At 45.4% G+C, this 23362-nt stretch overlaps 3 protein-coding genes and 1 long non-coding RNA gene across 4 annotated transcripts; 3 read left to right on the top strand and 1 right to left on the bottom strand.

The window, feature by feature from the left end:
- Positions 1-834: 834 nt before the first annotated feature.
- Positions 835-13268, top strand: LOC131267056 (uncharacterized). The gene is made up of 7 exons (XM_058269809.1): positions 835-960; positions 7404-9033; positions 9105-9299; positions 9370-9535; positions 9791-10087; positions 10160-10376; positions 10445-13268. Exons 1-7 carry the CDS (start codon positions 915-917, stop codon positions 12784-12786), a joined length of 4893 nt encoding a protein of 1630 aa, XP_058125792.1. The 5' UTR covers positions 835-914; the 3' UTR covers positions 12787-13268.
- Positions 13269-13421: 153 nt separating this feature from the next.
- Positions 13422-15143, bottom strand: LOC131265368 (epsilon-sarcoglycan). Its single transcript, XM_058267626.1, has 5 exons — positions 14406-15143; positions 14093-14334; positions 13929-13991; positions 13691-13831; positions 13422-13619 (listed from the first exon to the last, which is right to left on the bottom strand). The coding sequence occupies exons 1-5, from the start codon at positions 15141-15143 to the stop codon at positions 13481-13483; spliced, it is 1323 nt and encodes a 440-aa protein (XP_058123609.1). The 3' UTR covers positions 13422-13480.
- Positions 15144-15576: 433 nt separating this feature from the next.
- On the top strand, positions 15577-17366 carry LOC131265549 (uncharacterized). The gene is made up of 5 exons (XR_009178277.1): positions 15577-15727; positions 16063-16148; positions 16352-16488; positions 16697-16997; positions 17204-17366. It is a non-coding gene; the product is annotated as an uncharacterized LOC131265549 (long non-coding RNA).
- A 949-nt stretch (positions 17367-18315) lies between these two features.
- On the top strand, positions 18316-23256 carry LOC131262978 (oxysterol-binding protein-related protein 2). Its single transcript, XM_058265089.1, has 8 exons — positions 18316-18553; positions 19315-19678; positions 20647-20769; positions 20851-21064; positions 21140-21480; positions 21561-21786; positions 21855-22204; positions 22281-23256. The coding sequence occupies exons 2-8, from the start codon at positions 19629-19631 to the stop codon at positions 22384-22386; spliced, it is 1410 nt and encodes a 469-aa protein (XP_058121072.1). The 5' UTR covers positions 18316-18553; positions 19315-19628; the 3' UTR covers positions 22387-23256.
- Positions 23257-23362: the final 106 nt, after the last annotated feature.

Here is a 23362-nt window from a genome sequence, read left to right as displayed (position 1 = left end):
CATTTACTCTTTTACCCTTATGTTTTTTATGTAAACAAATGTTTAAAAAGAAATTGTAGTACCTCCTTGATTTTATTTCTCGTTCCTAGGTATTGCTGTCATTGCGTGTACCTAGCAGTAGTAACTAGGTTCTCAGTTACAACTACCTATCCCGCTTGTGTCATCCGTTCAGTATTGTGTAGATTCTCAAGACGATGAGACGGTACGTAAGCCCGTGACCAAAGAAAACGCGTAGATCGCTAGAATTTCTTACAGAAAACGTCCCCCGTCGTAACGTGTCACACACCCCCTACCGTGTCAGTCTGTGCGCGAAAAGATACAATTCTGCGCAAAGTCGATCGTAGAACAGACGTGCGTTGCGTGTAAACCAGCCCTTTCCTTCTACACCAGTTCCTCCCGATGTGGTGTTTCTAATTTTCTGAGTCCGCGGTTTCCGCTTGTTTTTAATCGCGAGCTCCAGCCCACCTGATTCTGATAATCTCAAGCTTGGTCATTTGTGTTCGTGCCATTAGAGTCGTCGAGTAGATAGAAGGAACGCGTGAATGTTTATGTATTTCGCGATCGCCTGGTGTTCTATTGTTGGTAGTCGAGTGTTCTAACGCAAAGTTATGTTATGCTAAAAAGAACTTTGTGTGTCCAAAATGTGAACCATCGTAGGTGATCTTGCCTCCTGCAGCGCAAATCTTCGATCACCGTATTAGTTGTGCTCAAGTTTTATGTTTGTTGGTGATGATGTTTACGTTTCTTTTTAATTCCCCCAGCTGAGAAGCATGAAGCATCCGTGTTAACCGATCAGGTGTATAGCATTCGCATTCGCTAGTTTTGGAAGACGCAGTGTTGTCCCAGAATCCGTGTCAGCTTTGTACATGGAGTGAGTGTATAGTTGGAAACAAAAGTGTCTGTGCTCCAGAAACATGGATATCGAATCCGACGGCTCGGAGCGCTGGGAAGATTTTTTCGGTAGGTACATTGGACCAGTTGTATCATTTACACTAAGAACATTCGATATCACAGCCAGCCGGACTTGATTGACTGCTGCAAAGGGTTGAAAATTGCCCTCAAAGAGTCATATGATTCATACTTCAACCTAAGCGAAGCACATGCATCCAGCAGCAGCATCGAATGCACTGGTTGCAGGGTGCAGGGAATGGAGGAAAGCGGGTTGCCGTGGGCTGGTGGAAGGCAGTTAGTTTCGTTCGTTCGAGAGCGAGTGGAAGGCAACGATCCCCCGTTTCGCCACGATCTGGTACTGGTCCGGGGGGCCACTTCACAACTACCGAAACGGTGTCGCCGGATCGAGAAGAACGAACGATCGTACGCCGCCTGCCTCGTTTCCAAAGGATAAACCTGTTGAAATGCTTCGCTCCATGCACGGATTGGCTGGCAATGTGGGCTCCGCTGTTCGTGGACTAATTTTTTAAACAATATCACCGAGAAATGACGGTTTCGTAGCAAGATTCTCCAGCAGATTCGGGACATCCAATGGCCCGATCGGGCCTGGCATGGGTGAAGGGAAACAAGGTCACCCGGTCAGCCGGTCAGAGTCGAGTCGATAAATCGCGAGTAAAGCATGTAATTAGTAAAAAGCAGAGGTCTATTTTGAAGGGCTTGAATTATGCGCTGCCGCCTCGGCATCGTTGTTGGAGCGTCTTGAAAATAGCGAGAAGACGAAAACGAACTCTAAAAAAGACGATCCATAGGTCCTTCGATGGTGTTCGATGATTGATGGCTGAACCTGTTTTCAGGGGACCTTCAATTGACCACCGATACTCCAAAATGGGTTGCGTTGACCATCTGGTCAATGTCTGCCGCCGCTTGGAACGAGATGGTTCGACCATGTTTCAAGTTTAAGTTTCTTTCCATCATATTTTCACCGCATACTGTCCACCAGCACGCTCGATAAACGGTTATCAATTTCTCGATAGTCAAATTGTTTGCTTTGCCCCCTAACGCTAATACCAGACCGCAACGGAAGGCGGTGCCAGACTAAAGGTTCTCAAGAGCCACGGTTATCTGACATAACAACTGTGGATGTCCCGGAACCGATACCCAAGGGGGGAAAAAAGATACACTCAATGCAACGCCAGGGCTCTTGAAGGGGTTTTTTTTAACCGATGGAGTATCGTCTGGCTAATAAAACGACATGTACGACTCCTATGACTTGCGATCATTTGTTTTTCGTGATAACTCCTTCTTCCTGCCCTCATATCAAAGGGTAAATAAGTTTAAAGTTCATTGCCGGAAGGTAGATAGGGATAAATAAGTTACTATTTCTATGTATATATTTAACATCACATGGAAAAGTAAAAACCGTCGAACCCTAACCGATGTCATCACGTGGCCCCATTCATGACGGATAAGACGGATGCGAGGATCGTATTTCTTACGATCACGCATGCTTTGAGCAGATTCGTCTTGATTCTAAACCTTGACGCGGCAGACGACACGCGGTATTAGGTTTGTCAAGTTTGTTTTTTTTTACTTTAAGGTGATCTTGCGCCAATGTTTACCCGGTTGCTTCCGGTTAGTGATCACGTCCGATGGTTTGGTTCGCAGCCCTGGGGGTAGAAAGAATGCAGAAACTGCCCACGCATATACGACCGGCCTGCTCGGGTTCGTTGGTACGTGTTGCAACATAAGATGAACATCGAACATAAGACAGGCTTGCCTGCGGTGCAGCACCGGTGTTTCACACCCCACCGGCAGAAGGACGAGCATTAATTGTGTCCTCGCCAGCGTACCACCACCACCATTGGGATGGTTGAGACAGAAACGCATGCAGAGTCGGTTGGTTGCCTCACACGGCGTGAAATTATGCTAAATAAACGATGGGCCAATTATGCACAGGCGCGTGAAAAACATTTGTCTTGTCCTCCCCTTGCATACGTGTGTGCAATCTAAAGACGCGACGTTGAGAGGAAATTACACCCAGCCTGACGTCGTCATGGCAGCCGAGGTGATGCGATACGTTTAAAAGCATAATCAGACCGATGGCCCAGCGCACAGTGGCTTTAAGAGTAGGTTTTTTTGTTTAAAATTTCGTTGTACAAAACATTATATTTCATTGCAAAAAAAAAAACTTCGGTTTAAAAATCTTCGGTTTTTTGTCCTTCGTCAATTTAACTATTGTTTTTGTTCTACATTTTTCGAAACGAAAAAGCACCTGACGTCTCCGATCGAGCCACACTGTGCGATGCCGAAGGGTGGGGAGGAAAATTATGCAAGAAAGTCAGCAAGGGGCGTTTCCTTCTTCTCTAGCGGTCGCATGGCGGAAAAGGGGGGAGGGCATGGGTTCAAGATCACCATCCTATCGGTTTCGATGGTTTTAAAGACTGGTTTCTGCTTGGGGCGTACTTATTTTTCACTTGCAAGATCAAGCGTTTTTTTAGCAGTATCTTCCTTTTCCATTTTAGCTGAAATGTGCCTACAACTCAAAATCCGCGCACAGAACCATTGATTGTATCCATCATCAGTACCACACGGACGAACATGAACATCCACTAGCTTAAAACCCATCTGACCACTGCACATTCTCGCGGAGGGGGCCAGAGTGCGCGAAACATGTGAGTCACGATCGCGCCTTGCATTCCACGCAATGCTCCGACGAGCTGCTGGCAAATCCGGACGATTCGTTTCGTATTCCCATCACGACGGCACCCGCGAGCTCGCGGATCGAATGGCGGTTTCATACCGCTTTCGGTTGTATGTAGTGGTTCGGGCCGTGGCGATATTGTTCAAGGGAAGCCTGCATTGGCGCTACGGAGGTGAACACCGCGATAGAACACGCGAACAGCGCTCCAACAAGGGGGCCCCCGAAGCGAACCAATGACGATGATGATGATCTGTTGTCGCCGTGCGTCTGGTGAATATGTCACGGGTCGAGTGCACCTCCTCGCTACCTCTAGCGACTGATCGCGCGAGTTGTCAGGCATCGATGACACCACAACTAACCCATGCATATGTACACCGTACGTCGTTGGGTTTGTTGTATACTGCTTCCGCCAAATAAAACCACTAGACGGCGGAGGAGGAAACGCATCGTCGGAAGCAACAATTTATGAAGGGCGTCAAAAAAGCATGTGAAACCCGTTCACGCTCGATTGTGACGTTCGTGACAATGAGGGTAAAATCCTAATTCGCTTCGAACGGGGTACTGAAAGGAAAGTACAGGTGCGTAAGTTGAAGTTGATTTAAATGCCGCCTGCAAAAATTTAAAGGGAAAAATGGTTCCTTCCGGATGGGAATTCCGTAGCGTACACACAGCTCATTGCTTCGAAAGGGGCAAGACAGGTCGATTAGGATTTTGGCCGAAAAAGTGCAAGTTGAACGCCTGTTGCGGAACTCGCGGATTATACGCGGCGCCAGGCCTTGCGAAAAAAGGTGTCACCAAGAGTGGGGTCCACATTACGACCACCGTTGCATTGGTATCCATTATCTTGCCACACTGGGCATCCATCTGCTGCGTGATAAGGGCGTACTCTCGATAGTATTAGTTTGTATGCCCCGACGACGTTAGCAGCATATGCCTCCGATGCCAACAAGATAAACATAAATCACCGTCGACACGAGACACGGGAATAGTAATGAGAGTAAAGTGGTAGTAGAAACAGTGACTTTCCAGTAGCCTCGCGTGCCATCGATCGCTGGAGGACGGTAAGTTACTGTAAGTTTTCTGAACAGTACCGAATCGAAGGCTTTAAGGTGTTTATTTTGTAAAAACTTCTTGGTTTCGTTCGTCAAGCTGCCCTGTCCTAGCTGAAGGGTAGCATACGGTTGCCATACGTCACGCATTATTATTTGCACTGTGGTCGATATTTATCCTTGAAGTTAATCATCCAAATAATGTGTATTCGCGTTTCGGCTTTCCCGGGAAACTGGATTGAGAACTAGGCACGATAAAACATTCTAACAAATGACTCACGAATCAACATTCATGCGTAGGTTATTATCGGTATTCGAATATTACTTAGTACTTAGTCATCTGAACCATAACTTATAAACATGTTGTGTTTAGTTTGTTGGTCGAGTTGAACATGAAATTGGAAGCAAAAAATATCAATGCGCCAACGATAACAGAATCGGAGAAAATTGTGCCCATTTTTTATGTATAGCGAAAACACATGAGCAATGGCTATCTTATCTTGAGGTGCGATAGGCGAAAGGCAAAGAGGTATGAGTGTTTGCCCCAATCGCATGTTTCACACGTAGCCCTTTTTTGTGTTTTGCAATATTTGACGCAAAGTTGTTACGCTTTTCAGTTTGTTTTGAATTGGTTTTTGATCTTTTGCCGAAATGATTCTTATTTGCTTATTTTGTGTTCCTCTTTGCTATCAATTTAGGTACAGAGAAAGATGCATTCCGTAAAACTCCTTTACCTCCTTAATTGTTACTCTTCTAGAATTACTTGATTTCTGACATGACTTTCGATTAATACTGTTTCATTTGGGTAAATTATGAATCATGAATCAGTGAAATGGTTGGAAATCAATCTTAAACATTACACATTCGATAATGCATACGAAAAACAAACTTTAAAAAATTACCCAGAAATTACTCTTGGTCGCAGATTGTACAAACCAAAAGACTTAAAGGAGGTAAAAGAAGCAAACATAATGAAAACATTTGTTTTGTAAAAATGGCAATCCAAAGAAAAAGTGCCCTTCTCCTCCGTCCACCATTTAGCTCCGTCAAGGACTTTATGATTGCAAAGAAATGCATCTGCTTCCATGTAAGGTATTTCCATTTTATTACCAAGCTTGACCCAGTTGTTGGCGTTACTTTAATGTTATTTTTGAAATTATCTTTCCATTCGATCTGTTCGAATAAGACAACAAAAAAACTTTGTTTGAAAGGAACTCGCAGCAGCTCCCCTTTTTCAAATATAGAAAGAATAAATTTAATAAACTCAACTCGATCGCCGTTCATGGCGGTAAATCTCTCAAGCGGACGCGCACGACACGTGGTTCCTGTTTTTGGTCCACCAAACCCTTACTGCATTTAAGTGCACCAGAGCGCGAGAGGCCGAAAGAGAAAGGGCCCTTAACAGATTGATCTCCGTGGTGCCGATCCCTTCTTGCCTGCGACAGGATGATGCGGCACGTGGCCACGTGATGATGACGGCAAAGTGGAGTGTCTGCCTTACGTTGGAAAAAGAATAGAGAATCGAATGTAATACAATGCGATCGTGATTCTTATGCGTTCCGATCATGATATGCGCCTGCGGCGATATGTTCGCCATCACCGACGTCGGCCTCATGCGACGTTCCTTCGCTGGCCTGAGGGGGGGAAAAGGGGACATAGAGAAGTCCACCGCATCTTAATGCCTTGCCTTTATGCACTTCCATCTTCTCCCCCGTTGTCTGGAGTGGGCCGCGAGGAAGATCCATTGGATTTCAAAATCCCTTTTGGGATCCCCGGCCACAGTTGGTTTATCTATTTTAAACCATAGTCACATTAAATAAAAAGAGGCGCAGTCAGCGACAGAAGCGTGGCCGCACTTGGCCGGAGATATTTTTACAGAATATATCGCCCGAGAGAAATTTCAAGCTGGTCGAGAGGAAATGGAGAAAAGCTTTTCCACATAATGCAAGTGTTGATAGACAACTGAACCTCGCAGGCAAAAGAATGAATGACTCGAGATTCTACATTTTTTTCTCTCATTAAACTATAATTGGCTGCTTCGAATGAGTGAAGGGAACCTTTTATTACGAACAGATGGTTATAGAGCGGAAAATGGTTGAAAGATCTTCTTTAATTTGTTCTTTTAATCAATTACTCAATTGTTCCTTCTCCATTTAATGAGATCAGTTGGGATGAGATAATTATATATTAGAATTATCAATGTGCGTGTGTGAAGAGGGAAAAATTGGTTACAAAAATACAGAAAGGAGTATACACATTTGTTACGAAATCAACGACAAGGTGCTCTTAACATAAATAACATTAAATACACACAGTAAATTCGTCAAACACCCTCAGAGAGGTTCCGGCGGAGGCGAAGATCCATGGGAAGTATGGGCTTGAGTAAAAGCGGACTCTATCCCAAATTGATGGCCAGATACCTATTAGAAATCGAAATGAAGGTGTTAGAAACGGCTATAATGAATGGGACACGCAGTAACACGCATAAATATCAACAACAGGCGACCCGGGGAGAAGAATGGATTATCGAAACCCACACGATGTTGTCCCGAATGCAGGAAATGGGATGAAGATGAAAGAAGCGACATTTGTCACACTTCCGGAGAGTGGTTTTCTTTGCCCATGATCGGCTTGTCATGTAGTACGATGTCGTATATTTTGTATTTTTATAGCATTGTTTCACACTTTACATTCGCTAGCAACAGCTTGGCATGCTTGGTTAAAAAAGTATAATGAATGTCGTTTTTGTTTACTCTTTGTAGGAAGCAGCACCGATATTGGATTGGGGTTTCTGGACACTTTGGCGAACAATTTCAATGAAGAAGCGAGGCAACTAGTCGAATCGTCCAGCAACCATGTGTCCACGTCCTTATCGCCGCCAGTGATCACCTCGCCCCCCGCCGTTCCAAGCAACGTGCTTGATGCTTCACATCCCGAAAATGCTACACCCGTCCGAAGCAACAAGTCAGGTGTCGGCGTTGGCGATGGTTCGCGTGAAGACACTCCCGTCACTTCCACGCTGACACAACAGCCTAGTGCAAGCAGTGCGGTCACCACATCACACCCCACCGACGTGCAAATCCCCGTAAGGCCAGTTCGGAAACGTTCGGATCGATTCCTTAGTCTCGTTTCACCCAACGTGAGGCGTATGGTGTGCCACACGACCGACACCAATGGCTCCAGTCCCACCGGTACCCATCCTCCGGCCGGTGTCGGTACGTGTGTGAGTTCCAATGTGCAATCCGGTGTGCCGGTGACAATCTCCAGCCCCACAAGTAGTAGAAAAACAAAACAACCGGGAGCATCACTTGCGCTGACCCCGCTAGGGACTCAGAAGAAACTTCCCCTCTCCAATGCCATCACTAAACTGTCAAAGCAGCTGATCAACGATCAGGCGCATGAGAACGGCCCGGAAAGTGTCTCACGTCATCGATCAGTGGGGCGAAGCTCACGCGAACGGCTTGTTGGGAGTAGGTCCACCAGTGAAACGGCCACGAATTGTGCAACAGAGGATCTGTCTAGGAAATGCTCCGAAGAGAACGAAGCCATAGATCGAGTGCATTCGAGCAGAGAAGCAATACATAATGTGTCCACTTTTCAGAGGAAAATCCATCTGCTCATGGTGGGCCTAGAGGAGACTGAGGCCGGTGAAGGGCAATGGACTACCAAGGTAGCCCCTGGATCATCAGGATCCACCAGCGAAGAGAAGTATCCTAGTCAAGTATCGCTGAATGTGACTCAACCAAATTCGGAGGGTGAAGAGAGCGTAGAAGATCCCCGGGGTGTTGAAGTGACACTGCGAAGTGGGCACGCAGCAATGAATCACGACGCACTGGTGGAGAATGCGTTCGTGAAAAATTGTATTGATTCATCCGACCATCGCAAGACGGTCGTCGAAGCAATCAATCCACACCCGAACCTCGGAGTCGCGACGACGAAACTGTCCCCAGCGAATCCAGAACGTAGCCCAGTCACGAAAGCGGGCTCATTTCTGGACAATGCAACCCATTCGACGTCAACCTCAACGCCAAGCCTGGACACGGCCAATAGCAGCGGGTCGGTTTACTCCAGCAAAATGTCCTTGGTCCCGCCCAGCACACCGGTACTAAGCTCGCGGCCGCTATCTTCCTCCTCCATCTGCTCGTTCTCGTCCAGTTCAAGCTCTTCCGGCTCGGAGCATCTCCTGATGGGAGGGAAAAGCGCCCCACCGTCGTATCAGGCCAGTGTCGAAAGTTTGGCCGACCCGAGCGAATCTGAACAGACTGTATTAGGCGCTTTTGTGGCGGATGCCGGGACTATCGGTGTTGGAATGACCATGTGCGAGCGGTCTGTGCGTGAGATTATTGACTCTGAGAGCAGCTACGTCAAGGATCTTGGCCAGGTCATCAGAGGGTACGACTGTGATTAAAACTTTACAATTTAAGATACCATTTTCAAGCCCACCCCATTTCCTTTTCCCACAGCTATCTGGAGGATTGGAAGGAACGGGCTTGCCTCAAGCCAGACCAACTGAACGTGCTGTTCAGCAACATTCAGCAGATTTATGATTTCAACTTCAAGCTTCTTAATCGGTTACGTGAAGCTCGAGGCGATCCGGTCGCAATATGCGATTGTTTCATCGATCTTCACGTAGAGTTTAGCTGCTACACCAAGTATTGGTAAGTGGTGTGCTTTCGGATTGGGGTTTAATCGATGTTTTAACGTATGCTCTTTCCTTTTTGCATACAGCACCAGCTATCCGGAAGCAATTTCACTACTGACAACGCTACTTCAGGCAACGCACACAAACGCACTGCTAGTGTCGACGCAGAAAATGCTCAAGCACACGCTGCCGCTCGGTTCGTACCTGCTCAAACCCGTGCAGCGAATTTTAAAGTACCACTTGCTGCTGGAAGTAAGTGCAATCCCGGCCGATCGACAAGAATCTTACTAACAAAAATGCATTCGCGCCCGACAGCACAATATCATCATCATTAATCATGCCACCAGGCTGAGTAATTTTCCATTTGCATGCTTTTGAGTTACTTTCGCTCCGTCGGGAGTCGAAGGTTGTCGTCCCTGATCATTTAAACTCGATGATCGTTCATTCGATCGTTGTTAAGGCGCTCTGTTGTGCGACACTTATTTATTAACATCGTCTCTTTCTTAGAATCTACGGAAGCACTGCAGCGACCAACAGGTAGCCTTGGCACACGAATTGATGAAAAAGGTAGCCCAAAACATCGACCAAATGAAGAAAAAGCTAGACCAGCAGCGGAAGGTGAAGGAACTGGCCGGCATCCTCGACGGTTGGCTCGGGCCGGATCTGTCCGTGTTGGGCGATTTGCTGCGCGAAGGTCTCCTCACGGAGCACGGCAAGCCCCGGATCGTACTGCTCTTCCAGTCGATGCTCATCATAGCAAAGCCAAAGGAAGATAAAAGGCTTCAATTTCGCGCGTATATTCCGGTACGTATGGCATACGGTGGTTGTTGTTTCGTACTCTTTCAGAAGGTGACGGCTAATGATCGTATTTTACAGTGCAAAAACCTCATGCTGGTAGAACATCTGCCGGGTGAGCCGGCCAGCTTTAACGTGATTCCATTCGACGATCCGAAGGGTGTGCTGAAGCTAACCGCTCGCAGCCGGGAAGAGAAGCGCCAGTGGACGCAGCAAATCAAGCAGGCCATGCTACAGCATTATGCCGATATTCCACCACGTGCCATGGAGCTGGTTCTGCAGTTGGGCGATGAAGATCGTAAGTGAAATCATAATGGTATAACTGAACGAAATAGTTAAGTAAGGAATATTCTTGATGCTTTCTAGAACGATTCACGGACAAGCCGTACTGGAAGCGTCCGACCAATAATTCTCCCGTGCCGGAGTACCTCGAACGGCGACAGCAGTTCCGACGCAGCGAAATGCGAATGAAATCGAAGAGAAGTCTGATGAAAAAAGATGCCCCAACACCCACGTTTCGGTCCTACTCGAGTGATCTGGAGCCTTCGGTTGCATCGGAACCGACCGACACGTCCACGGAACTCCTTCCTCATAGTTGCGCCAACCCGGAGGAATGTAAATGTAATACGGTGAAGAAACAACTGCAAGAGGAGGTTAAAAATCGGGCCGATACCCTAGCGCAACGCAAGCAGACACCTGTTCTCGCACGCAGCCGATCGGTGGTGCAAGAAGAGGAGCAGGAGCGGTTGAAGAAGTCACTGTATGAGCGCAGAAAACTGTCTGCCCCGTTGAAAAAGCAGCTCAACGTGAGGGAGGAGAGTTTGGAAGGAATCAACACGTACAACAGCACGATGATTCCCAAGCGCATCACCGACATGCGCAAGCGCCGACCGAAAACGCTAACCGGAAGTTCCACGTTCTACACCGACCTGAATGTGGAACAAGGGACCGAAGCCGAGGTGGACGTAAGCGGTGAGCATTGCTCCTCGACGGAACATCCATCGATTGTTGAGCCGCTGGATGACACGAGCGTGGATAACGTTTCACTGGAAGCGTCCGTATGCTCGTCAGTCACGGAAGGTTCACAGGAATCGGAAGCAGTAGCGCCGGTGGAGAACGGCAGGGTCTCGAGTGGCAAGCACCTGAAAGATGCAGATATCATTACCAAGCTTATAATGGAGAAGGATCAGTTTAACAAGATTTTGAGCAAACCCTTAACGAAGAAAAAATCTTTCGATTCATCCAGCTGTGTGCGGCCAGTTATGAATCCACCGGAACCTCCCAGCACGGAGCCGCCGTGTGACGAGGAACCGTGTGTAACGGCGACCATATGCGTCGAGGCTCGGGAACGATCCGTTTCTGGTGGGGCGGACGATGAGGAACCGATCTACGAGTCCCTACTTCGCAACGTGCACGTCCCATACAAGTATGCGCCATCTTCCGTCGGACGTCATTCGTTGCCATGTGTCGAAAAGCCTAAATTCAACAACTGCCAGATGCAGGTGGGGCCTCCTCCACCTCCGCTTTCTGCCTTACCCAGAAAAACTCGCCCCGAGTCGGATTACGTCACATTGGCCTACTCCGAGTTAGGGCTGCTCGAGCGAATCGGAGGTGAGAATGATGGAGGAACTGTCGTCCGTCGCCTCGGCTCACCTCAAATATCTTCAGCCCATGCCAAAACACCGCAGCTACTGCGCAACAGCGACACGAACATAAGCTACCATCGCGAAAACAGTACCCCCACGGTCGGAACCCGGGATGTGGGAAAGGAACCGACGAACCTGCGTCCAACATCGCCAGCTCACGAAGACGATGCGTCGGTGATGGGGCCCGATGAATCGTTCGCCAACGGTTCTTCCAAGCAAGCCTTCCTCGAACGGCAAGGAAGCTTGAACATGAAGACAACGGCGGCCCAGAAAAGCATTTTGCAACGTTTCATCTCCCTGCACGCCTCCGCCATATCGTCGCGGATGCTTGGCAGTGAAGGCAACCTTCTTCATGGCGATGCTCAACCGCTGCAGCGGAAACTATCCGACCCTAATGGAGGCTACGGAGCAGCGGGGTGTGGCGGTGGTGGTGGTGGATCGGTCGGGCACATCTACAAACTGGGCAGTATGGATTTGGGCTCTCGTATCGCTCAGCTGGACTATGCCGACCCAAAGACCCTGTTCGCCCAACCTTCGTCTGCGTCTTCCTGCTCGATGCAATCAATGGGTTCGAATGGGAACAATAATGTGCTCATCAACCAGGAGTCGATGAAGTCACACGTCTACCATCCGGTGTCACACGACCAGCGGGACTCGGTGCTGGCGTCGAGTTCCTCTAGTGATAGTTTCTGCGAGGAGATGAAACCTTCCCTGGCGGGGATGGACGATGAGAATAGCTTCTACGAGCGTACGGTGGAGGAGTGTCTCGAGCACGATTTCCGTGACTCCGCCGTATACAGTGGGGACGATAATGACCGCCGTGCGGATCGATGTAACACGGGCGGTGAAGAGGTGGATCAGCGGAATGTTTACGAGACGGTCGCATCAGCACGTGTCACTGGAAGGAATCGATTCTCCGGGCCACCACCACCGATCCCGACGAAACCGGCACACCTGAATCGATTGAAACGCTTCAGCGCCGTGGGCCCTGCCGTCGCTTCTCCCAAACCGTCAGCAAATAACCGTGGTTGGGTGTTGCAGCAAGTGAAACGTTTCCAGTGACCCGTCGCAGAAAGATACAGCGTTGCGTAGGAAAATTGGTAGGCGAAAGGAAAGAAGTGTCCTTAAGATTTCAAGCAGATTGAAAGTTGCCAAAGAAATGTGTTTTTTCGATCAATTTAATTGATAACACACTACAATGCCCCAACTGCAATGTTTTATTTTTAATTCTATTCCAAGGCTTCCCCTAAAGCGTGTAAACAGGAGGCCGAGTTGGACTCCTACTGGTCAGCGTAGGCATAGGCGAGGAGTTCAGTCTGTATTCAGCTTTTAGATGTAAGATTTTATTTCACCCGCGATGAGGAGTAGAAAGCATTTTAAACATTTTAAAATAATTTAGCAATCGTAACATTAGAGTAAAAGGCAATTGCAATCCGTTTATTTAATACGCACCACCGGCAGCAAGTCCGGAGTGTAAAATCCCGCAGAAGTTTATTATTTATGCGAATAAACACGTAGTAATCATTGATATGTTAATTACTTATGTACGTTTTCTACGTCTAACGTCATTATTTTACCTACTGTATGTCTAATATGATTGCTACGATCAAAAGGATTACAGAGATGCGAACTAATCGGTGTAAGCTTACGTTAGTTATTCACTCTATTTTTCCAACACTAATAGGCGTTTTTATGCAGATCTTGTTCACCAAACACACTTGAGAATCTAACAAAATAATATTCTTGGCTCCGATTGTCATATTTCAATTCCTCCATTGCGCTGAACTGGTGCCGGGGATTTGCTGTTCCCGGTCAGCTTGTAGGGCGGTGGCTTCGGCCGCATGTACATGTTACCGATGTGGGGACTTCCCTCCCGATAAAAACTGTCCGTTGGGCTGCTTACGTTTGTAGGAAGCGAAGTCAGAACATTAGATCGCAATCGTCCAGTAACGGTAACGCCACTTACCTTATCGAAAGGTTGTCGTCGAACGGTGCGTCACGGATGCTTTTCAGCTTGATGGTCGATTGAATATCGTCCGGTGAGTATTGCACCATTTGGACGTTCGACGCTGCCATGCTGTACTCGTGTTTGGAACTTTTCTGCATCCTAGATCGGCTCGGATGGAATGGGAAACAAAGGAGAAGCAGATTCATTATTATTTCATGCAACTGTGCTCGATGCGAGTTTAAAGGATTTCTTTTACCTAACGAAATCAGCACAAATGAAGAAAACATAATTGAAATAATACTCAGAATCGTCATCCTGGCTGTAGCAAACAAATGGAAACAAATAATCAAATACGGAACGAAAAATGGCTCAACATAAAAATAAAAGTAAGCTGCACAGAAAGGGGAAACAAGTGCTTACAGTTTTTCGTGCTGGAAGCAAAGAATGATGGTCAGTCCGCAGAGAAGTAGGGCGAAAATCATGCCCGGAATAGCGAAGGATATGGCCACCTCGTCGCTGTAGTTACGTTCCGGGAGTTCCGACTTGTGCGGCGCGTCCCATTTCATCATGTGCTGTCCGTGAACATCCTTACGGCCGCCGCCGTGCTTCAAGTTATCTACAGGATGGTGGGGCAACGCGGTAATATCGTCCTCGGTAGCCGTCTGAAACCAGAAGTAGTGGGGTTTAGTTATTAACCTTAACCGGTTAGTAGTGTTTCTCTATTTTGTGTTACCAAGCGGAAGGCACACCAATCTAGTTTGAATCCCGAATTCTCAAAGGTCGTCTGAACGGAGGTGCGTTTGTAGGTGCAGGAAGGTATTTTGTAAAGCGGTTTCACTTCCTTGTGGAGATCCAGCATCCTGTCGGAGAAGTCCGCATTGCTGCCGAGATGAACGACAACCCCTTCGCGTTGCTGAGGACGAAGCGGAAGTCTCGCGCCAAGCTTAACGGCTGAATCCATAAACACGACATGTAAATCGGGGCGGCTCTCTGGCCACAGGTCGTTGCGGAAGATGTTTTTAAGGTTTTCTATACGTCCCGGATCCATCATGTGCACCCAGTTGAGGTTGTCTATCTTCATCTGGATCGAGTTTTTGGCCGGTTTCTTCCGATGCACCGATAGAAGGAGCACCATCCGCTTCGTCTCGTACGTCAGGCGATTGAGGGCAATTATTTCGATGGGCACTTTGGAGTCGGAGGTTTTGACCGGTGGTGTGCCGTACAGAAAGCCGGAATGGTACTCCGTGCTGTACATGTAGCGGACCCATGCGGGCAAATCTGGTTTATTTGCTAGAGACGTCCTGTATTGAAACTGTTCGCTAAGACCTTCGTAGGTCCAGTTGAAAAGGCGAGGTTCTACGCGAAACGAGAACAACTCGGACACGGCCACATCATCCGTAACGACGATGGTTTCTTCGCTTCGGACTGATGAAACTATGTATAAAACAGTAACACACAGTAATGATTTCATGGTGATTAAGGAAAATCGCAGATTTTGCATTCTACAATTTGGAATGAGCCAATTTAACACATTTCCAGCCAAGATGTTTCGAAACAAACAGCAAATTCTCACCGAAACTAAATTTACATTTCGCGCACGCGCAATGTAAACGATCATTTTATGTTACGTTTAAAAGATTGAAACGATTATTTGTATTTTTAACTTAAGCAACCTACTGTAAGGAAACAAGTAAAACCCTTTATTTCTGCATTTACCTGTAAACTACAAAATAAATTCTTATTTGCTGAAAGTTTTTCAAATTTAAATTAAACCCGACGAGAATGGAAACATTTGTACGGTTCTGCCTGACTGCTGAAAAAATGAACTGTCAATTCGACCGGAAGTCACTTTCATTTGTGTCAAAAATGTCAATACTTGAACCATTCGTAAAAAGTGAAGTTAACCAGTCGGGAGTGTTTTACGCAAGAAAATGTTAGCTGCTAAATTAAATGCAAAGATACGCTTCCCACATGGCGAATAGTTTTAAGTTAAACAGAAGACGATCACGGTGTATCTATGCGGGATCACGAAAGGTACCTCGAAGTACCGCTCGAGTAAGTAACCTCACAAAATGAAAAAGGGATGCGCCGAAATAGCGTGTCAATCGCTTTGATATATTCTGTGTAACACCTCTTATGAATTAACAATGTTTCGTACTGCTTATTTAACACGTTAAGCGCTATGCCCAAATTGCACTGCTTTCCATTCTGCCAGCGATTTGTAGAAACGCCGGCCTACCCAACAGGCTCTGTCGGCCCGAGCACACCGACGCCGCCTTACGGGGAAGAACACTGTCGGCCCCACGGGGCCGACGTAGCGCTGAACGATTTAAAACGGATTATCGCAGCATCTGCAGTTTGCTAAACACAGTTTTCTGCTCTTTCAACAGAATCTTCGACCGGCGAATGAATGGGACAAGCTGAGGCTCCCGGTTTTTCGTGGTTAGCCGGATCCTCAAAATCATGCAACTCCAAGGTAATTGATAGTCCTAATTGTCAAGTACGATTTCTAGCACCGAATGATGATCTACATAGCTTACCATTTCTGACACCTCTTATGAATTTATCATGATTCGTGTTGCTAATTAGAAAAACTGATTCAAAACGGAAGCATTTCCCAGGCATAATCCTATTACAAAGCCATCACTGAACATGTTGTTTTCTTCATTCTTCTCACAGATCTACGCATAACTTAACATCTGCAGCGAACCTTGAAGAAACCTTTGAAAAGGGGCTTGATTCATGTTGTAGATGAATTGTACAAAATAATTTGGAATGCATCCCTCGAAAACGAAAGAATGCATGCACATCTCCAGGTAATTGATAATCAAATGATTGTTCAACAATACTACTAACATCGTATGATGATCTACAAAGCTTACCATATTTCTGACACCTCTTATGAACTTATCATGATTCGTGTTGCTAATTAGAAAAACTGATACAAACCGATAACATTTTCCCGTCTTAATCCCATTATGAAGCCATCACTAAGTCGTCATGTTTTCTTCGTTCTTCTCACAGATTCAACTCCATCTAACTTCACCGGCATACGAAGGCTTAGAAACCCATTTTCCAACCATGTCGTCGCGGATGCTTGGCAGTAAAAACAACCTTTCCCATGGTTAGTGGTACAACCTCCGCAAAGGAAAATATCCGATCCGAATGGATGCTACGGGACGGGGGGATGTGGTGAAGAATCGGTCGGGCACATCTACAAACTCGGACAGCAACGGAAAGATTCCTTTCTTTACACAGTAAAAGACCCACATAGAGAGCATTCTGAATGCATCCCCCGTAAACTGAAGAATGCATGCATCTCCAGGTAATTGATAGTCAAATTATTGTTCAACTATATCACTAACATCGTATGATGATCTCAAAGCTTACAATATTTCTGACACCTCTTATGAACTTATCATGATTCGTGTTGCTAATTAGAAAAACTGATTTAAAACGTAAACACATTACTAACCTAGATTCCATTCAGATAGCTTCACTAACCATGTTATCTTTTATTTCGTCCAACAGAATTGACATCCTTAAGGATCAGCAAAGATCATGCAAAACTACGGCTCGTTAGCAGATGTTATCTCTGTCTTATGTACTGCAGGTGCATTGATACCCGACCAGACTCAACAATGATGGAAATGAATTAAACTTCCGCTGTTGAAAATTCAAATACTTAGAATCTACTCCAATAAAAAATAATGTTAAACATTAACTGTATCCTTCTTTTTTTCTTTTTTTTAGTAGTTTATATATTATTATGACCAAAAAATATCTCCACTGACACGTTAATTAAGCGTTAACTCATGTTTTAAAACGTTGGAGAGAGTAATGAAACCATTTGGACTTGAAATATTTACTTTTGTTTTAAACACTATACTGAGTAGTCACTTTTAACGGGCACTCGGAAGAGAGTGAAAGGATAAATTCATTCCTAATGGTGCTAAAAGTCATTATTCATACCATTCATGTACGTACCAGTGTGGCTTCGTTGGTGAAACCTGGAGGTTAACTTACTAATAGTCCAAGGAATGTGTGTTGATTAAGTAGTGTGTCTCAATATACCATATGTAGACCAACTTAGTGTAAAATAAACGAGCGAAATAAACCTAAGATACTTCGATTGGATTCAAACACACAGAAACAGGAATGGAAGAGGTGAATTGATGAGATTAGAACTCCATTACGAGTATATTCTGATGAATAGGTGTGTAAGATTTACCGGAATCGATTGTAATTCTAGTGCTCAAAATTGATTCTTTTGCTTTTCGTTACTCTTTCACTTAATCCCGGAGGTTCCCTTTCGTTTGTTACGTTGTTGGGGCGTATGCTCCCTTCCATGGCCACTTGTTTGCAGCCTGAAATGAACCGACGAGCGCTCCTTTAGCGCATGCGCTACTTTCTTCCTATCCCTCTCCGAGTGGGAAGGTTTTCCTTTTATCCTTACATTCATTTAAATGTCCTCACATCCTACAGCTGAGAATGAGAAAGTGCTACAGATTTTATGAACGGCGATGCCTCGTGAGCCTTCCCATTTTCTCCTCATTTCATGGCACACTCGGCAGCGTGTAGTACGTGAAAAATCTGTTCGTGCTTGTGAATGGAAACTTGCATCCCGGAAAAGTGGTTTCAACTGTTGTGCTACACAAGAGTAGGCTAGATTTGGTTCCCCGTTGACACCAGTGAAAAACGGGTGAATAAATACTGTCTGCAAATTGTATTGCCATCAGCTTATAAGCGGTCCAGTGGCCATGAAAGTTCTACAAGGGAGTGACTACCGTTCTCATCCATTGCGCACTTCATGTTCGAAACTGTTATTCAATTCAGTCGAAACAAATCTACATTAAAAATAACCCGTGCAAACGGACAATTGTAAGTGAAAATCATTGGTTTTGATTGTGTCATAATGTTACTCTCATGAACCGAGCGCGCTTCCACCCAAAATATTTCTTATCGTATTGCGAAAAACGTGGAAAACAACCCGCCCAGTGCTGGCAAATACGTAGGAGGAATCGCAAATTTGCTCAATCCATCAACTTCGTTCTTCTCGTTTTCCTTCAATTTTCTAGCCCCATCTTTTTCGTGTGTCGTTTCTTCAAATCTATTTTTCCTCTGTCCAATGGCAAACATAACTTACTTTACAGCCACCTGTGTGTTTCGATTTGCTGTACCGTGTTTATATGTCCTTAGCCGTGTAAAATTGGCCACCGAATAGGTGTTGGTGTTGGTATGTTGCGTAGAATCTTCATTGACTCCCACGTACACTGTCAAAGGTACAGGATAATGCAACATGCTTTCGGAGGCGGTAAAGCAGGATCATCGTCATGAAATATGTTCAAGGTCGAAGACCGCCTCTGTTGATTATCGCAATCCGTTCCACATCTCATGCAGCAGCTCATGCAGAAGAAACGGAATCGTTGAACCTGTATGTTATGTTGAAATGAGAAAACTGACCCCAGAGGCAAAAGAAAAATGAACATCGCAAATATTTCGATTTGTTTTTGAGTTGTTGCTTAGATCTCTTTTTGAACGCATTGAGCTTTGTGAGAATTTGATAATCTCTATATTTTATTTTATATTTTGAATACCATCATGCAAATGTACGATTTAATTGATCTATGTTTTTGTTTTAGTTGGCATGGAACCGATAGTGATGATATGAAATCGTGACTTGGACTCGCAGCATCGTAACGGTTACGGAAGAAATAGGAGAGCATATCGCGGAAATCAAAACGTACATAAGCATAAGTGTGACGCCAGCACATAAGAGATCTCGAGAGAGCAAAAAAAAAGAAGAAAATTGGAGAAAAGCTGTGAGTCGAAAGGGAAGCTTTGGATATTAAGTTAATTGCAGATCTGCATACACTTTTTTCCCTCACTATCCTTGCTGGTCACTAGTTTTTCCAAGTACAATTTCAACTTCGCAAAGCGGGTTGTTTGACCTAATATGGCAGAGAGAGTTGTAAATGAAAAAAATGACCAGTGTGACAATCTCAGGTAAATATGACGTAACAAATATTTAGCAAACTGCTTGTAATGTAACAGTTCTTTTTTGACTTAGTTTACAAACGATAATTAACTAACTGCATAACGCCAAGCCTAACACACTATGTTGCCCCGCAAAACGAACAAACCTTAACAATTTACTCTTATATATATACATATATAGTTGTCCTGAGCCTAATGCAAAATGTTGCAACCATTTAGTCTTATCCCAGCCAAGTACCAAGTGTACCTTAACACACCGGAGAAAAGCACGTTTCACGGTAGTTTTCTGTTCGTATACTGTGTTGATTACGGTTCATTATACTGCTAGCGATGTAAGTTTACACCACAAACCTTACTTCCTTCAATCACCCTCGCCACCTATGGTGCATTATGTGTGTTTGTTCTAGTCTGGTGTGTTTTTCGTCATCTATATGTTTCCATGTTAATTCAAATTTTCAATGTATTTCCGTGTACACTACTCCAAAAATATACTGAAACTCCTTCCCGCTGTGCATCGCCATAGGCTGCTTAGGTCCGAAAATGTACCTTAGGTGCTCTATCGATAATAGAGAATAAACTTACATACGACAAAGGTGCTCTTAGTACAGAGTAGTGGTTGTTAACTACTACAAAAGACAAAGAAACGCCAGACGTTTGCGCTACAAGCTCAATAGTTTCATTAATACAAAATTCTAACCCTGAAGGATACTTATTTGCTTTTGTTTGGAGAATTCACCAATCTAAACGATTCAAGAGCATCACTATCGACAAGGAAATTAATTTTACAAAACCGCACTCACTCCGCACCACATTAAAAACAATTGTTAATTATTCATATCCGTACTTACATTCGAACATGCCACATCCCCTTTTACTTAATATCTTGACTATACTTTCACCTACTCTAACATAACGTTCTGAATATAACACGAGAACTAGTGCAGAAGTTTCGTTGTTGTGTATAACCATACTTCCAGAACATCGCTTCCGGTTCCTATGTTCTCGCGCAATGACTTCAACATCTGGGCAGTACTAAAGAATTGCATTGGAAAGGAACTCAGCAAGATAACGATGCCTGTCGTGTTTAACGAACCTCTAAGGTAACTTTCTAAATCAAACTGAATAGCAAACAGGAGACGTAGCATTTTTAATCATTTATTCTTAATGTCGTTCTTCTGAAGCTTCCTTCAGCGCATGACTGAGTATATGGAATATGCTCGACTTTTGCGTGTGGCATCGGAACAACCTACCCCGCTGGAGCGTCTGAAGTACGTGTCGGCGTTTGCGGTGTCAGCACTCGCCTCGAACTGGGAACGGCTTGGCAAGCCGTTCAATCCGCTGCTCGGTGAAACGTACGAGCTGACGCGCCCCGACTTCCGGATCATATGCGAACAGGTTCGGTGCTGGGAATGTTTGTGGTGGTATTCATCAAGCGATTACTCAAACCCCAAATGTGCGATGTACTTTTAGGTGTCCCATCATCCACCGATTTCTGCATTCCACGCCGACTCGGATAGTTTCAAGTTTCACGGCTCCATCCACCCGAAGCTCAAGTTCTGGGGCAAAAGTGTGGAAATACAGCCGAAAGGCGTCGTCACCGTGGAGTTCCCGAAGCTCAACGAAGCGTACTCCTGGAGCAACGTGAACTGTTGCGTTCACAACGTCATCGTGGGCAAACTGTGGATCGAGCAGTACGGTATGATGGAAGTCGTCAGCCACCAGCACGGGATGAAGGCAACGCTCAACTTCAAACCGTCCGGCTGGAACAATAAGGATTTGCACCGGGTCGAGGGTCACATCACCGATCGGAAGTGAGTCGCCAAGTGGATGACTACTTCGTGGGCCCCAAAAGTGGTACTTATTAACTGGACCATTTTTTCCCATGTTTCAGCAAACGCAAAACACATTTCCTGTACGGCAAGTGGACCGAGTTCATCAAATGCACCGACTATGTGTCGTACGAGGAGTACATAAAGGAAAACGCTCACAAGTTCCGGCGTTCCGGGGATGAGCGAAGCAAAAGTCCCAACGAATCACCCGGCAACACGCCGCGCAAGGTGTTATCCAAACTGAACAGTTTAAAGATGAGTTCGTTTAAAAGTTTATCCATTCAAGAGGTACGTTTAGAATCGGATCTTCTCTTTCGATCGCATTTGTTTATGGCTAATGTATGACTTTTTTCCAGTCCGATGATATCCCAGAGCCATCGGAGGGCGACATCCCGAAAAGTGACTCCACATACTCGATCGATATTCCCAATTCCACCACGCTCTGGGAGGCCGAACCGCGCCCATCCAATACGGCCGACTTTTACCAGTTCACCAACTTTGCAATGTCCCTGAACCAACTCGAGGATCGCATGAAGCAACCGCGCGCACTCTGCCCGACCGATTCGCGCCTTCGCCCGGACATCCGCAAGCTGGAGCAAGGTGATTTGGATGGGGCAGCGGCGGAGAAGACGCGCCTCGAGGAGAAACAACGAGAAAATCGAAAGAAAAGCAAAAAGGCACAGGAAGATCTGGTCGTCTTTCCACGGTAAGAAGATGCATGTAGATGGTATGCTAAGCGTCGTTGGTGGTTGACTAATTTCTTCTACTCTTTCTTTATTAAGGTGGTTCAAGCAGGACATCAACGCCTACACGAAACAAGAGGACTGGATCTACAAAGGAGGGTACTGGGAGCGGAACGATGACAATCTAGAACTGGATATTTTTTAAACATCATCCAAACAAACCCTCTTCAACCTGTAGCAATACATTTCACATGGCTTGCCACATCGACGGAGCCCTCTCTTATTCAAACGGACATTCAAATGTTCATGCATCCACAACCAGGTTTTTTAGAATATCATCCTAGTACGATTTTCTTTTCAAGGCAGTTCTTAGCATGCCAAGTAAGGAGTCAAAAATAATACTTTTCATTATAATCAGTCTATAAAGGCATCAATTCGAACACAGTTTCGATGTGCATCTCCCGTCACAGCTTTATACTTGGCTACGGTAGCGAATGGTCCAAATGGTATGAAAATGTTACGCATTTTCGGGACACAAAGTGAAAACGCTTGGGACAATATATTTTTAGGCTGTAAGAATCATCGCTGCTTGCACCGAGTAATAGTAGTAGAAGCTGATTCTGGTAGGTACGTTCTCAAACGGACATAAAGCTAGCCGAATTTTCGGAATCTCGTAGTTTGTTAGTCAAATTACGCCATGGGCTTCATTGCGGAACAAACTTCATTCGGACAAGTTTGATGCAATGTTTTATGAGTTTGTGCGACGGAAAGTTTGCAAAGTAAAAACGAGCTATATAGTTCGTTGTGCAGTGGGTAGCAAACGCAAGTCGCATGTTGTCTGATTGAAATATATACTACTCATAGTTTACTCATAGTAAACATCCACAGTGTATCAATTGAATGCATCATTACCCGCATAATACATCGTTGAAAGTGTCTATAAAATATATCGTAACGTACAGTTACCGAAACGTATCTACTGTAATGTAAAATGTAGCTGTCTCTACAGTGTGTGCAGCCACTGTACAATTAATAAGCATCCAATTAATAAAGTTCACCTAGTCGAAGCAATACAAATACGGTTTGGTAGGAAACATTCACGTTGATGAGTGCTTTTGAAAACGACCAATGATGACTCCTGCGCGACGCTATTTTCTTTCCGGAGCAATTCAAAATGGAAT

This window comes from Anopheles coustani, chromosome 2 (assembly GCF_943734705.1).
Source record: "Anopheles coustani chromosome 2, idAnoCousDA_361_x.2, whole genome shotgun sequence".
Lineage (NCBI taxonomy): Eukaryota > Metazoa > Arthropoda > Insecta > Diptera > Culicidae > Anopheles > Anopheles coustani.
This window is presented reverse-complemented; position numbering and strand designations above follow the sequence as displayed.